Genomic DNA, 15,842 nt, shown 5'->3' on the forward strand with positions numbered 1-15,842 from the left:
ATAGCCCGACTTGTGATTTTGACATGCCGATACCACTGAAGTGGATCTTGTGGTGTGTTGGTTCTGTGAAGATGCAGCTTGTTGAGAATGAAGGTCAGCTGGCACTTCCAATCCAATTGATTGCAGATGAGTGCGGAGTTCCGCGAATGTTGTGGCATCATGATGAGAGTTCCGATACTCAAAGGAGACTTTGAAGGGGAAGCCCCGCCTATACCATATATCATGACCTTGCAGGAGTTGTAGGAGGGGTTTTTCAGCACTCAACGTGTCAGTATAGTCGATTGGGACAGATCAGAAAAGACTTGGTAGGGATGGCTTTGGAAGGTTAGCGAGCGGAAATATCTAGATGTCCCATCTCTGCCTCCTTAGTGCGAAAATTGTGAAATTTCAGGATGACATCCCGTGGCGGCCCATCAAGAGCTCTGCGAGTCAAAGCTCTGTGCACTCTGTCCATTTCTAGTCTGTCTGCTGGGATGGAAGGACCAATTCCTGCAGTAAAGCCAGCATTGAGCCCTGCAAGTGATATACAATATGTATCTAGATGGTATTACCACATTCATGTAGTAAACAGCATATACAGACATATAAAAGGCGATGCAAGACAACAATCCACAGGGATGGATGGACCAGAGATCAACGATCTTCAAAAAAGCCCAACCTTAAATGAAGCAATGTAATGCGTTTAACAAACCTCTAGATAAGAAAAAGGAGAATATACTCGGGGTATGATACACAGCAGGATGCTGGTAGGGGCAATCCATAAACATAAGCAAAGGACATGCAAAATCATCTTAAGAGAGGGGCCCCTAAGGTGGAGTATATGAAATACTGAAAGACCCCACTCAATATTCAAAAAATATGTATGGGTAAACAAATAAATCCTGTGAGCCCCATAATGCCAACTACACCCCAACTCAGATCAGATGATTTTCTTTTGATGAAGCCGCATTATACAATATTTTAAATGTCTTGGATGTTTTTGTAAAGTTGTTATAATAAAAAGATCTAACTTTCACATTTGGTTATTCAGTTCAATTATATTATATAAAGCGGTAATCTATGAAGTCCCAGAGGTTGCAGACTCATTCCTTTTGGTTTTACATTAATATGTAATATAATAATTACATATACTAAAATATTATAATAGTAAATACATATAATAATATTATATATAATAATAATAATAATAATAATAATAATTAATATTATATAATTAATAATATTATATAAAAAGAATATTATAATAATGTAATATAATAATTTTAATTATAATCTAGCAACACAATCCTCTATTTTTGTAGAATAGCTTAAAGTGGAATTTCAGGCTAGAATGGACTAAGCTTAAAAGGGCTCCTATCCCCTTTTTAACTACCCTCTGAAACAGGGGTCCTCAAACTACGGCCCCCCAGTTGTTCAGGAACTACAATTCCCATCATGCCTAGCCATGTCTGTGAATGTCAGAGTTTTGCAATGCCTCATGGGACTTGTAGTTCCGCAACAGCTGGAGGGCCGTAGTTTGAAGATCCCTGCTCTAAAAGAAAGATGCATATACTTACCTATTCTCAGAATGTGGCGTTCTTGTTGGCGTTCTTGATCTCCAAAGCAGCTGGCCTCAGAGGAGAGAGTGCCAAAAATGGATTTAATGCCTGGGCGGTGACGTCCCCCATAAGCTTACTATAGGGCATCCGTTGTCGGCTGTCCCTCCTCTCCCCTGAAGCCGCTGCTAGCTGAAAGAGAAGAGCCATATGACCGAACTAGAGCACCCTGAGAATAGCTAAGTAGAAGCATCTTCCTTCTACAGGGTAGATCGTATAGGTCTGTGATGGCGAACCTTGGCATCCCAGATATTTTCGAACTACATTTTCCATGATGCTCATGCACTCTGCATTGTAGTTGAGCATTATGGGAAATGTAGTTCCAAAACATCTGGGGTGCCAAGGTTTGCCATCACTGGTATAGGTGGTAGAAGGAAAGTGAGAGTGGTTCTAAGCTTAGTTAGTTCTACCCTGAAATTCCATTTTAAGTTTAGTAAAATCTAACTGCAGAAGATGTGGAATAGTTACCATTAACACTGATCTTGAAGATACAATACTAGCATAATCTGGTCATTCTTACTTTTGAAAATAGTATCCAATATTTTTTGTGCATGCCTATATTACTTCCTTCCAAACAGAGTAACATATCAGGGCTGTCCATGCTTGGTATAAATAACTTAAAAAGAGATTCCTTCCAACGCATACCTTTTTTTTCATGACAGCAAATAAATGAAGGTTTAAGACCTGATATCTTAACCATACAGTACAGGACACAGGCTGAGTATTTATAGACTCATTCATTCAAAATCTCACTCCCATCCCATGAAGGGCGAAAATGGTCCTCGGAGGCCAAAATCACACTCCCTGCCCTAGAAGGCCGAAAATGGTCCTCGGAGGCCCATATCACACTCCCGGGCCTTTAAAGCCAAAAATGATCCTCGGAGGCCCAAATTGCACTCCCGGGCCTTGGAAGCCAAAAATGATCTTCGAAGGCCCAAATCGCACTCCCCTCCCCGTGAGACCATAAAATGGTCCTCGGAGGCCAAAATATCACTCCCGGCCCTGAGAGGCCAAAAATGGACCTCGAAGGCCAAAAACGCACTCCCGGGCCTTGGAAGCTGAAAATGATCCTCGAAGGCCCAAAAATCGCACTCCCGGGCCTTGGAAGCCAAAAATGATCTTTGGAGGCCAGAAACGCACTCCTGGCCCTGGAAGGCCGAAAATGGTCCTCGGAGGCCAAAATCGCACTCCCGTGCCTTGGAAGCTGAAAATGGTCCTTGGAGACCCAAATTCACTCCTGGCCCTGTGAGGTTTGAAAATGGTCCTCGGAGGCCAAAATCACACTCCTGGCCCTGGGAGGCCGAAAATGGTCCAAGGAGGCCAAAATCGCACTCCTGGGCCTTGGAGGCCAAAAATGGTCCTCTTGTGCCCCCCCATAGCAAGCTGCTTGCTGTGGGGGCATTCGACAGGGAGCCAGGAGCATAGAAGAGGGACCCGAGAAGAGGAGGATCCGGGCTGCTCTGTTCAAAACCACTCCACAAAATAGGTAAGTATAACATGTTGGTTATTTTTTTTTTTTTAACTTTACAATCACTTTAAGTCCAATTCACAAACGGACCAGAGAGTAAAAAAAAAACATGCGATATTTACCACCAGGGTTTTGCTGGCGGTATCACATGTATAAAAACAGAGTGGGGGTCAGGGGACATATACATTACATACCTCCCAACATTTTGAGATGGGAATGAGGGACACCTACTAACAAACGTCTATAGGCATAGGACACGCCCGCTGCCACACCCCCTTAAAGGAGAATTAACCAAAAAAAAGTTAATCAAATCCAGAAGCGCTTTTTTTTACCACTACTATTCCTTTATATTGACTTTTAAAATGTACAAATACAGCAATTTAGAAATTGGATGAAGGGTTTAGCAACGGGAAACACTTTTTGAAAGATAAAAAGTGCATTTTATATACAACTATATGCATAGGCGTGCGCACAGGGTGTGCCGGGTGTGCACAGGCACACCCTAATCACCCTGTGCAACACAGATTCCCCCTACTGCCCTGGCTCCCCACTCCTTCCCTCTGCAGCTTTTCTGGCTTCCCTCCTCTCCTCTCTTGTCGGCTGTTGCTGCGGACATGAGTGAGGGAAGGGGCCGATAAATATATATTTATCAGCCCCTTCCCTTTCTGAATGAACATGGTGAGTTATGTGAGTAGTAGTGAGTAGTGTGTGTTTGAGCTTTGGGGTGCACACCCTAATGCAATAGGCTGTGCACACCTATGACTATATGGATCAGACCAGAATGAGGGACAAATGAGGAGGAAAGAGGGACAGAGGGACATTGCTCCAAATCAGGGACAGTCCCTCCAAATCAGGGACAGTTGGGAGCTATGACATTATATTTTATATATATATATATATATATATATATATAGATATATATCAATCACATAATAACACGTTTACAAAATAGTTTGTCACAAAATAATACATGACATGAATAAAAATAATAATACATGCCATGCTTTGGTCATAATGGTTTAGATTTAGTGAAACAATGACACCTTTTATAATACATATATTATAATATAATAATATCATTTACATTATATTGTAATTATATATATTTATTTTATAAATATATATTATAATATAATAATATCATTTACATTACATTATATTGCCATGCTTTGGACACAGCAGTTTAGATTTAGTGAAACAATGACACCTAGTGGTCAAACCTCCGCATTACAATGTCAGTTCTGTAGTATATTATGAATTGGGTGTACCATGGCCGACGTTCAAGCTTCTGTCCAGAGTACCAACATGGCTGACGTTCCACTATAACTACATTTCCCAGCCTGCACTGCTCCTCTGACTTCCTTTTGCCCTGGAAATGCTAGAAGTCCCTGTCTGCTGGACATAACTTTTTATGTATCTAAGGACTCAGATGATCAGATCACCTAAAAAATGGTAAATATAAAGAGAGGTGGGGATTTTGTGTGCCTGCAGTGAGGCTCTTGTACAGAATCTGATCCTCATATGTTATTTGTGATATTGTGAAGTCACACCCAGACTATATAGGTTGTATTGTCATTATTTTATGTTTAAAGTGGGATTATAGTAAAAGTGAGCAGCTGCAGCTTTGGCCATAATGTGAAAGTGTGCATATCGGATTGTCCTTTGTGGTTTTTGCCCTCCTACCGCGCTGACAGCTCTGCGATTTCTGCCCCTAAGCTGCCATCTTCTTTGCCCCTTTTTTTGTGAAACGATGATGTCACTTCTGCACATTGTTGACACTTAATAGTTGCTGGGAGGGTGCAGTGCACTGAGAATGTGCTGCAGGGAGCGTGCACCCAAAGATAGGAGGAAGGGAAAGGCTTTTTTGTTGTTGCTGTTTTTTGGGGTTTTTCTCTTTTTTTTTTTTTTTGGATCCTTTCACGTAGACTTTCTGATCGGGTCTAACTGTCTGTTTTTCAAGTGGACCTGATCTATGGAAAGGCAGGTGTAAACAGACTATATATATATATATATATATATATATATATATATATATATATATATGTTTTTCAACACATACAGTTGTTCCCATTTACATACCCTGGCAGAATGATTTCTTGGACATTTTTCAAAGAATATGAATAACACAAAAACTTTTCTTTCACTCATGGTTAGTATTTGGCTGAAGCCATTTATTATCAATCAATTGTGTTTACTCCTTTTTTAATTATGACAACAGAAACTACCCAAATGACCCTGATTAAGGATGAGCTCAGGCATGTTCACAAGCCGCACATGCAGAGCCCGCCAGGAAGTCTGCACAGCGCTAATCACAGGCAGTGAGACATTGTCCCGATGCGCGGCTGCAGAGATCGGGAAATGTCTCACTGCCTGTGATTGGTGCTATGCAGTGCTGACTTCCTGGCGGGCTCTGCATGTGCGGCTTGCGAACGTGCCTGAGCTCATCCTTAACCTTGATGAAAAGTTTACATACCCCAGTTCTTAATACCGTGTATTGCCCCCTTTAACATCAATGACAGCTTGAAGTCTTTTGTGGTATTTGTGGATGATGCTCTTTATCTTCTCAGATGGTAAAGCTGCCCATTCCTCTTGGCAAAAAGCCTCCAGTTCTTGTAAATTCTGGGGCTGTCTTGCATGAACTGCACGTTTGAGATCTCCCCAGAGTGGCTCAATGATATTGAGGTCAGGAGACTGAGATGACCACTCCAGAACCTTCACTTTATTCTGCTGTAGCCAATGACAGGTTGACTTGGCCTTGTGTTTTGGATCATTGTCATGTTGGAATGTCCAAGTACGTCCCATGCGCAGCTTCATGGCTGATGAATGCAAATGTTCCTCCAGCATTTTTTGATAAAATACTGCATTCATCTTGTCATCAATTTTGACCAAATTTCCTGTGCCTTTTGTAGCTCACACATCCCCAAAACATCAGTGATCCACCTCCGTGTTTCACAGTAGGAATGGTGTACCTTTCATCATAGGCCTTGTTGACTCCTCTCCAAATGTAACGTTTATGGTTGTGGCCAAAAAACTAAATTTTGGTCTCATCACTCCGAATGACTTTGTGCCGGAAGGTTTGAGGCTTGTCTCTGTGCTGTTTGGTGTATTGTAAGTGGGATACTTTGTGGCATTTGCATAGTAATGGCTTTCTTCTGGCGACTCGACCATGCAGCCCAACTTTCTTCAAGTGCCTCCTTATTGTGCATCTTGAAACAGCCACACCACATGTTTTCAAAGAGTCCTGTATTTCACCTGAAGTTATTTGTGGGTTTTTCTTTACATCCCAAACAATTTTCGTGGCAGTTGTGGCTGAAATTTTAGTTGGTCTACCTGACCATGGTTTGGTTTCAATAGAACACCTCATTTTCCACTTCTTGATTAGAGTTTGAACACTGCTGATTGGCATTCTCAATTCCTTGGATTGCTTTTTATATCCCTTTCCTGTTTTATACAGTACAACTACCTTTTCCCGCAGATCCTTTTGACAATTCTTTTTCTTTCCCCATGACTCAGAATCCAGAAACGTCAGTGCAGCACTGGATGAAAGATGCAAGGGTCTGTCAGGAGTCCAGAAACTCATTGACCTTTTATATACACACACACTAATTACAAGCAAACAGATCACAGGTGAGGTTTTTTGAGCTCTCCTTTTTTTCTGCCTGGAAACTCCCCTCTATGTTAGCCAATGTGTCCATGCACACTATGGGGATTATTTACTTAGGCTGGGTTCACACTATTGCGAATTGGATGCTGATTCCCTATGGAGCCGGTTCACATATCTCCGCTGCGGCTCCAGTGCGATTTTAAACAGGAGCCTGTGTGTCTTTTGGTCCATTTCAGGTCCCAATGCAGCCAATAATTTGGGCTGAAATCGGACCTAAAACGGTGAACAGGGACCCCTGCTGTGAGCCGCATGCGAAGATGGTGTGAACCCAGCCGAAAGGCAAATCCACTGTGTGCTACAAGTGCAGTTGCTGTAGATCTGAGGGGGACATGCAAGGAAAATTAAAAAAAGGCATTTTTGTGCATTCTTGTAGTGCACAGTGGATTTGCCTTTAGTAAATCAACCTCTATGGCTTTTTCAGAAGTTTACAGGCATATGCTCCTAAAGAAGTTGTAAAGTCCCCATGTTTTTCACGCTAATGCATTCTATCCATTAAGGTGAAAAACCTTCTGTGCAGCAGCCCCCCTTTTTCTTACCTGAACCTGATCGTTGTAGCGACGAGCATGAGCCCAGCAGCTCCAGCTGCTGTCTCAGGTCCTCTTTGGATTGATAGCAGCAGGAGCCATTGGCTCCCGCTGCTGTCAATCAAATCCAGTGACACGGGGGGGGCGGGGCCGAGTCCTGCTGTCTGTGTCAATAGACGCAGCAGCAGGACTTGGGAGCGCGCCCGCACGGGTGCCCCCATGGAAAGCAGCTCACCGTGGGGGGGGGGGGCACCCAATGAAGAGGAGGGGCCAGGAGCGCCGCCGGGGGACCCCAGAAAAGGAGTATTGGGGCCTCCCTGTGCAAAACCCTTGCACAGAGCAGTTAAGTATAATATTACTTGGAAAAAAATAAATACAACTTTTACAATCACTTTAAGCCGGGTACACGCTACAGTTTTTGTTTGTGCAACCCACGACTGACAGCTCCGGTCGGGAGCCGCTGTACTAAACATGTGAGGTTAGTCCAGCGATCTCCCTGCTGAACTATTGTACATTTTTTGTAAACTATTGTACTCTTTTGCACGTTTTTATTGAGCTTCTTTGAGCATAAGTGTTTTTTTTTTTGTTTTTTTTTTTTTTTTGTTTTTATACAAACCCTCCACTCTGCTAATTTTTCCTATTTTTTTTTTTTTTTGTGCGTTTTCACGCTTTCTCGCGCATTTTTGGGCACTTAAGTGCCTTTTATGCTCGAAAGTTCCTTCTGAAAGATATAAGTTTGGTGGGGTTTTTCAGCCTGTAAGAGCATATGCATGTAAACTCCTGAAAAAGCCAAAGTGTGCATGGACACATTGGCTAACATAGAGAGGAGTTTCCAGGCAGAAAAGAAATTAGCTCAAAAAAGCTCTAAAGCCTGTATGAGCCACTTCTTTGAGATGCAGTGTGCATGAGCCCTTATATCACATGTTAACATGCATTGCAATAAGAAGCCCATTTATATTAAATGGGCCGCCAATGCACAGTAATGGACTAAAAAACAGACATTGCAGAATTTTGTTTGACACGGTACAACACAACGTAGTGCGTTACCATGTGATGCAATGTATGTTGTGATATTCTAGGTCAGGGTTCCTTAACCAGGGTTCCATGGAACTCTAGGATTCCTCCAGATTTTATTAGGGGTTCCTTAAGGAATGAGAAATTTCTGCCTCTCGGATAAGTTCCCACTGACACCATTGAATTTTTTTTTTTTTTTTAGCTTTCTGTAAGGGGGTAATTCTTCCCAATATCCACAAATGTAAGGAGCATTCTTCCCACTGACCATCGACTATTGTATTGTGAGTTGTAGATATAGTTTTTTTTTTTTTTGTTGTTTTTGTTTTTTTTATTTAAAGGGTTCCTCTGTGTTAAAAAGACTGAGAAATGCTGTTCTGGGATTTCTCTCAAGGTGTAGTACTTTCTAATGAGTTCAGACAGGCCAGGGAATACTTTTAGGGCTTGATGGCCCACTTTTATTACACCACTAAAGCTCCGGAAGGGGTTACCCCCTTCATGACCAGGCCATTTTTTACTTTTTTTTTAGCACTGTGCTACTTTAACTGGCCATGCAACACTGTACGCAAATGAAATTTTGATTTTTTTTTTTTTTTTTGTGGTATTTAGTCACCACTGGATTTTTTTTATTATGTAAAGGAAAAAAGACTAAAAATATTAGTTATAAATTTGTCCAATAAAATGAAATGTATTCATGAATTTAGACCAAAATGTATTCTGCTACAAATCATTGGCAAAAAAAGAAAAATCCTAATAAAGTGTATGTTAATTGATTTGTATGTACAAACTATGGTATTTATACTTTGAAGAGTGATCGATGATGTAATGACGGTCTATCTCATTTCTTGAGGTCCCCAAAATGCCAGGACAGTATAAATATCCCCCAGATGACCCTTTTTTAGAAAGTAGACAGTTTGAGGCATTTAGTAAGAGCCATAGCAAGTTTTTTTGAAGTTGCAATTTTTTGTCACGATTTTATATTAAGAAGGGAATATTAGGAAATGAAATTTATTTATTTATTTTCGCAATTTTTTTTTTTTTTTGCTTACTGTCACCAATGCAGTACAACATCATATGACCAATGTGTTGATCAGGGGTTTTTGTGGTGATTAGGGATACTGACAGTATGTTAAAACAAAAAACAAAAAAAATTAATTCTTCAGTTCATTCTTTTTTCTCTTTTTAACAGTTTTGCTTTTTTTTTTTTTTTTTTACTATTATTTATTTACATACTTTTATCAGAGTAGTTCAGTGTCACTATAGTGGCACTGTACTACGCTGGGGGTTGATCAGGGATTTTTTTTTTTTTTTTAATAGGTTACATTCATAACAATTGTGATTACTATTGTGTGCTGTGATTGGTCCACAGCTATCACATGGTACCTGAGCCAATCATAGCATTACAATACTAAGCACAGCTGTTATGAATGAAACGCATTCATAACAGTTGTTTACATTGTGATCATGTGTTCGCATAGTGATCACGTGATGGCATCAGCTGGTGACATACATGTACATGATCCAGCCTGCCTGTGGAGAACTGGTTAAAGGAGAAGTAAGAGTTCCAATAAGGTTCATCATTATTTTGAAAACAAATGTAAAACAACATTCAGCCTCTCCGCTTCATCTTGCAGCACCACTTGCTCAGGTCTCAAGCTTAGGTCTTTGGTCTGGTCCCTCCAAACTCAGTACCTCCCTCTCTCCCTGCTGCAATAGCCCATGCCATGGCTTCTGGGTGGGGACCTCCTGTCTCCAAGGTGGAGCCCTGAACTATAGACAGCCCCTTGATTATAAGGGCTGTGCATACCTGCACACTCAACCTGTTGGTCTCCGGTAGGACCTGGACACAGGATTAGTGGCTTCGTCCCTCCCAAGACTCGTTGAAGTCTCTGAACTCCAGAACCCAATCTGGGAATAACTATGCAGCAGAAAACTGAAAATTCCATTCATCATAACCATTCTGGAGCCCCTCAATCTGCATTCTAGAGAGCCACTGCCTGCACTAATGTAAGCAACGTGCCTTGTGGTAATGCGTCTGCTTGCAGAGGTGTGTTTCGGTCCAAAAGGAAATGTCTTATAATGGCTGGTCAGAACCATTAGTGTTGGCATAGATGCCAGTTTCCTATATCAAGTCTATCAACTATCTACTGCAGGCATTAGCTGAGGTTTGACTGATTTTCTTTTGTGCTTTTATCTTCCAGAGTACCCCGACATAGAAACTGAATTGGTCAAATTTATTAAGCAGATGATAACCCAACTTTTACATGAAGAAGCCATGAGATTGGGAGCTTCTAGAGTTTCTTGATGAAAACTGCAAGTTTAGAGGCTAAATCCACCCAAAACTGGTACCTTGGTTGTGTGTGATTGCTGTTCGTTTAAACCACTCACTATTTTTTTTTTTTTTTTTTTAATATATGGGTCACCAGTGGCATATTCCATTTCCTTTATGCTGCACCTGTTATGACACCTAGAAGGAAGGTCTCACCCCTTCTGCTGCACTCTCCATAGTGTAAATGTCAAACAGAGCTTAATAATGAGAGTGTACTGGGAAATGTTGTGAACTCTTGAATGCAGTAAATGTTTTCTGTTTTTGCTTGTCTAGGTGCTGATCAGCTCCCTCGGACTAAGTCACAAGATGGAGGGGCAAAAAGAAGAACAGAAGCCAGCAGCTGGGGGGAATAAAAGGTTCATTATTCCATCTCAGGAGCCAGAGACCGTTCCGGTGAGCCTGCAAAATGGCTTACACTTTGTGAGCTGTATATAAATTCATAGACTATTATTCTTCCTTCATGATGTAATAGTGGCTTCCCTGCTTCTATAGGGATCAGAAGCATACTTTTTAATGCCGAGCGCTTGGAATTCAGCCACTTCCTAAAATGAGCTGGCTTAGTATGAGTTAAATCCAACAAGGTGCACGCCATTTCATGGACTTCTCTTTTACACCTGACAGTTTTACTAAGCGCTGGAAGTAAAGCCATCACTATACTCCCAGTGCTCCAACAGGAGAGATGCTTATTTTTCACACAGCAGTAGCTCCTCCCACCTCTCCCCTCTGCTGTCCATTCACAGAAGGCTTTGCATTACAAAATGTAAGTTGTGTATTTAAAGAGATAAGTCCATGAAGTGCCATACACTTTATTGGACATAACCCATAGAATCCGACACATTTTAGAAAGTGGTTCGATTCCTGGAAATTAGCTTTAAGGGTATGGGTCAAAGGGCAAATGGCGAGTGTGTTTTAGGTGTATTTAGCCTAGATTGGAGATCAGTTTGAGATGCTTCTGAGATCATTAATAGGTGCATTTGACTTGCAAATACCACCTTCCAAGTTGCAGCAACCTTCTTTAAATTACTCTGCAGGTCAAGTAGCTTGTACCAGTAGGGGCAAAAGTGAGTTTGTGGTGGGGATTCAGACTCCAGTTGTGGCTCTGTTGTGGGTCTACAAAAATGGACAAGTTAAGGTCTTGACATGAGCAGCTCCCTCAAAAGCCCACCAAAGTGTTAGCATCACTGCTACACCGAAAACACTTGTACCTCTGTAAAACTTTGCAGTTGTAATTGTTAAGGGGTCCTTTATGAGCACATGTCAATGGCATTAATTTGAGATGCTTCTAAATTCTTTCAGAATTCCTTGACGGATCAGCAACTTATTAAAAATAAAATCAATAAAGACCTAAATTAAATAATCAACTTAACTAAATACATATCATATAAAGTCCCCAGTGTGTATATCACATTTATATTACGTCCACCAAACAGTGTGAATGATTCTTATGACACACCACCACTGTGTACCAGCCACCAAAGATTCACACTGCTGCTTACCAGAGAATTAGACCTTGGATTCAAAGAGGTCTAACAGCACTTATGGGAGAAACCACAATGAATGGATGCTATAAATGATCAGTCCCAGATGCAGCTCTCAATGCTTCCAAACAGCCTAGTACAAATTTCACATCATAGGTGCCACATCAATCACTCACACAGGGGGAAAGAGCAAGGAGAATAATCCCCATAGTGAAGTACATTAAAACGTAGGCATGTACTCTCGAACAAGAAAAAGGTACAATGCATATCAGTCATCCATCAATCACCCTGGCAGGTGTTATGACGTCACCGCTTGGGTCTGCCTTAAGCATTTCCTCCGAAAGGACGTCTTCACTGGGGCTTACGGAGTTCTCTGTCATTTTGCACTCCCATACAAGTCTACTGGAATGCTTGAAGCAAACAAATGCCCATCAACACGGGTTTTTAACTTGATTTTGTTTGTTTTTTTTGCCTGGCAGGTACGTTCCTTGTTTCATGCCCCTTCATCAGTTTCATCCACAGATGTGGTGTCAGGCAGCAGTTATGCAGATTATATTTTCAAAAGGGAACCCAAGGTCACAGAACGAAAGAATGCAGATGTCAAGCAGACATCAAGTCTGGAGCACAAACCGCTGGTAGAGCATTTTGGCTCACCACAGAAGATTCGGGAGGAGTCTTCCAGTCTGCAACAATATCCTCAAGCCATGAATAAAGACTTGGGCTCAGAAGATAAGTCTCTAAGTGGGAAGGAAGGTTTGGGGACAGAACAGAAGATTGAAAACGGGAAGGGGGATCCTGCGAAGGTGGCCAGTTCTGTTGGAGGACCGTCAGCCATCTCAGTGGTAAAGTCAGTCGGTGGGAAGAGCTGTATTGTGGTCAGCACACGACAGGTAAGAGAAAACAGACTAGCTGTTCATAAGTGAACATCTCTAGAGGAACAGCTGCCTGTGTTACTCCTAGAAACCAATCTGCTCCTCCTGTAAGCTACCTCCCCACTTTCCTGAAATAAATACCACCTCTCTACTAAACTGAAAATGCAAATGAAAGAAAATTGGAGAAAAACCCTCATTAAAGCACATAAATTGTACATGTGTACAAAATGCTTGTGCATCCAAGACTACATGCATTTTTCTGGGAACAAATGTTTTTGTAACTTTGGGATAGGGGAGTGAAGAGTTAAAACCCCTGCTAGTCTGTGTTCCATGTGGTAAATTGTCCTTCACTTCCTGTCTTGGAAACACAACAGGAAGCAAGAAGAAATCCTCTTAGCTACCCTGTTTCCCCGAAAATAAGACCTAGCATGATTGTCGGTGATGGCTGCAATATAAGCCCTACCCCCCCCCCAAATAAGCCCTAGTTAAAGTCCTTGTAGGTCTTATTTTCAGGGTAGGGCTTATTTTTGGGGTAGGGCTTATATTGCAGCCATCACTGACAATCGCGCTAGGTCTTATTTTCGGGGAAACAGGGTAGTTGCCACTGGAAGACTTTCCCATTTCTGTTCTGTTGACTACTAACTAGATAGTACCTTTCAAATTCAGTACTTTCTGAGGAACTGGCACACAATAAGCATGCATCAAGTGTTGTATGAACGGCTTATCAGCATGCTTGTTTGTGGTCAGTTTTGAAGCCAGGCAGTTAGCATTTTCTGGAGAAGGTCAAAAGTAGAAACCTCTGTATTTCTTCTTCTTTCACAATTAACTCGTTAGCGCTGGAGACCGCACTGGACTGACTCGATCAGTTGCTGGTCGTGGGTGGGTGATAGCGTGGGCGAGACGGAAGAAGTCCCTTCCAGTGGTTTGTGCCCAATTTGTGAGTAGTGGCAGTGAGCCCTCTTGGGGCTTGGGCTGCTGCCTTTTGGTACGGCCTTGTGGTCATTTCCACACGTTGACTTAGAAAGGTAGTTGGAATGGAGCACCCGGTGTCCAATATTATGCAAGTTGAAAGGTGAGTTAAGGGCATTTATTTCAAATAGAAACAAGTACACCAAGCCAACGTGTTTTCGAGGGAACAAAGACTACCCCTTCTTGCTGTTGCATGCTAAAAGGGGAGGAGTGTTCCAAATCAGGTGTGTTAATAGCAAAAAATACAAACAATAACTGTCAGAGTGTTGGCTTTGGTTGCAGAGGCAAAAGAACAAAAGAGTCCTCGTTCCCCCAAAACATGTTGGCTCGATGTACTTTTTTTCTATTTTCAATAGACACCTTCTAACTCGCCTTTCAACTTGCATATTGTTGGACACTGGGCACTCCTTTCCACCTAACTTTCTAAATCTTTAGCAATGAAGGTAATGTCCTGCTTAGGGATCAGGAAAAACTGACAAGCAAACCTCAGGCCCAGTGCAAATTAATGTGGAAAAAATGATCCGCACTCCAGTTGTTGCTCCTAAAATTTCTTCATTTTATTGAATAGCCACAGTAAACAAACGCAGATAAGGTCATTTGACGCGTTTCGGCCTATAAGGCCTTAGTCATAACCACATTACAGACATAAAACTTTGAAATAAATAGTAGCTCTAAGGATCACAGGCTCCACCCTAATTGTCTTAATTGACCACAGGCAATTATCCAAAAAAGACTCAGCTGCAATAAATATAGGGCGATCCTTGTGTATGCCACTAATTTTCACACACCTTGTAGTGATAAGATGCACATGTATGTACAGACACATGCATACGTTCATACACGTATAGACATATGCATAAGAAAGCACACCATAAAATTAAAAAAACATTAAATAAAAAAGATGAAAATAATAATCCAGGTATGTGAAAAAAAAAAAAAAAAACCAGAAGAGAGCAGGCTCTAGGGAGAGGTATTCTTAATGTAAGTACAAGTCCAGATTCCACCCCAGGTTTAACCTCTGAGGTGATCTAGTTTTTAATCTAAAAATCCACCATGTTTCTCTCCCTAGTAGCCTTCTCTCCCTGTCACCTCCTCTGGGCGAGGGCAAATTAAACCAGAACTAAACCTAAATCTGCTCTACATACATTTACATTATGACTAGAATTCTGTGCTCCCGCAGCAGATCTAGGTTCACAGCAGCACTTTAAGTTCTGCGAATCAACACAGTGGCTCTGTTGTTGGCATTCTCTAGCTCCACCAGAGCACTCTATCCATCCAGCTCCCACTTGCTCCCAGCGCACCGCGGCATCGGAAGGGAGATCACCTCTCCTCTTCCCCCCCCCCTCCCTCTCGGCAATCATCTGGGGTGCGTCACAGGTCGCAGGTGATTGCCTGGCCAGTCACGGTGTGGCTCGCGGATGGCACATGCTCAGTGCGTGCCTGTCTGTGAAGCCACAGTCGGGCGCCCACAGTTACAATGCCGGCGTCACAGAGAGGAGGGGGAGATGAGCGGGGCTTCGTTCCCCCGCATCGCTGGACCCTGGGACAGGTAAGTGTCCAATTATTAAAAGTCAGCAGCTGCAGTATTTGTAGCTGCTGACTTTTAATTGTTTTTTTTTTTTTTAAGCGGAACTCCGCTTTAATGGGTTAGAAAATGTTTTCTCCATCTATAGCCTTGATATGTGAAGGCTTCTGTTTCCTACAGAGGGGGAATCCGCTTCTTAAGCACGTCCGGAATATCCCGTGGGAGTTTGGAGAAATTGTACCAGACTACGTGTTGGGGGACACTTGCTGTGCTCTGTTCCTTAGGTGAGTCACTGTTTCTATCTTATGTCATTGTTACACTGCCGAGCTGTGAGCCAAGACTCGCAGCCAAGTGGTTACAGGCGATTGGGGACTCTGAGTGTCCCTGGACGCAGACAGTTTGCATCC

At 42.1% G+C, this 15,842-nt stretch overlaps 1 protein-coding gene across 1 annotated transcript in view; it reads left to right on the forward strand.

Moving 5' to 3' along the window:
• The first annotated feature begins 4,377 nt into the window (after positions 1–4,377).
• The window catches only part of ERCC1 (ERCC excision repair 1, endonuclease non-catalytic subunit), a 32,947-nt gene continuing 21,482 nt past the window's right edge, over positions 4,378–15,842 (forward strand). The window contains exons 1-5 of the mRNA XM_073596997.1: positions 4,378–4,515; positions 10,464–10,607; positions 10,865–10,984; positions 12,549–12,959; positions 15,616–15,719. Coding sequence (XP_073453098.1) covers positions 10,898–10,984; positions 12,549–12,959; positions 15,616–15,719 — 602 coding nt within the window. The 5' untranslated portion in view covers positions 4,378–4,515; positions 10,464–10,607; positions 10,865–10,897. The remainder of the gene's footprint in view (positions 4,516–10,463; positions 10,608–10,864; positions 10,985–12,548; positions 12,960–15,615; positions 15,720–15,842) is intronic.

The sequence above is a fragment of the Aquarana catesbeiana genome, linkage group LG08, assembly GCF_042186555.1.
Source record: "Aquarana catesbeiana isolate 2022-GZ linkage group LG08, ASM4218655v1, whole genome shotgun sequence".
NCBI lineage: Eukaryota > Metazoa > Chordata > Amphibia > Anura > Ranidae > Aquarana > Aquarana catesbeiana.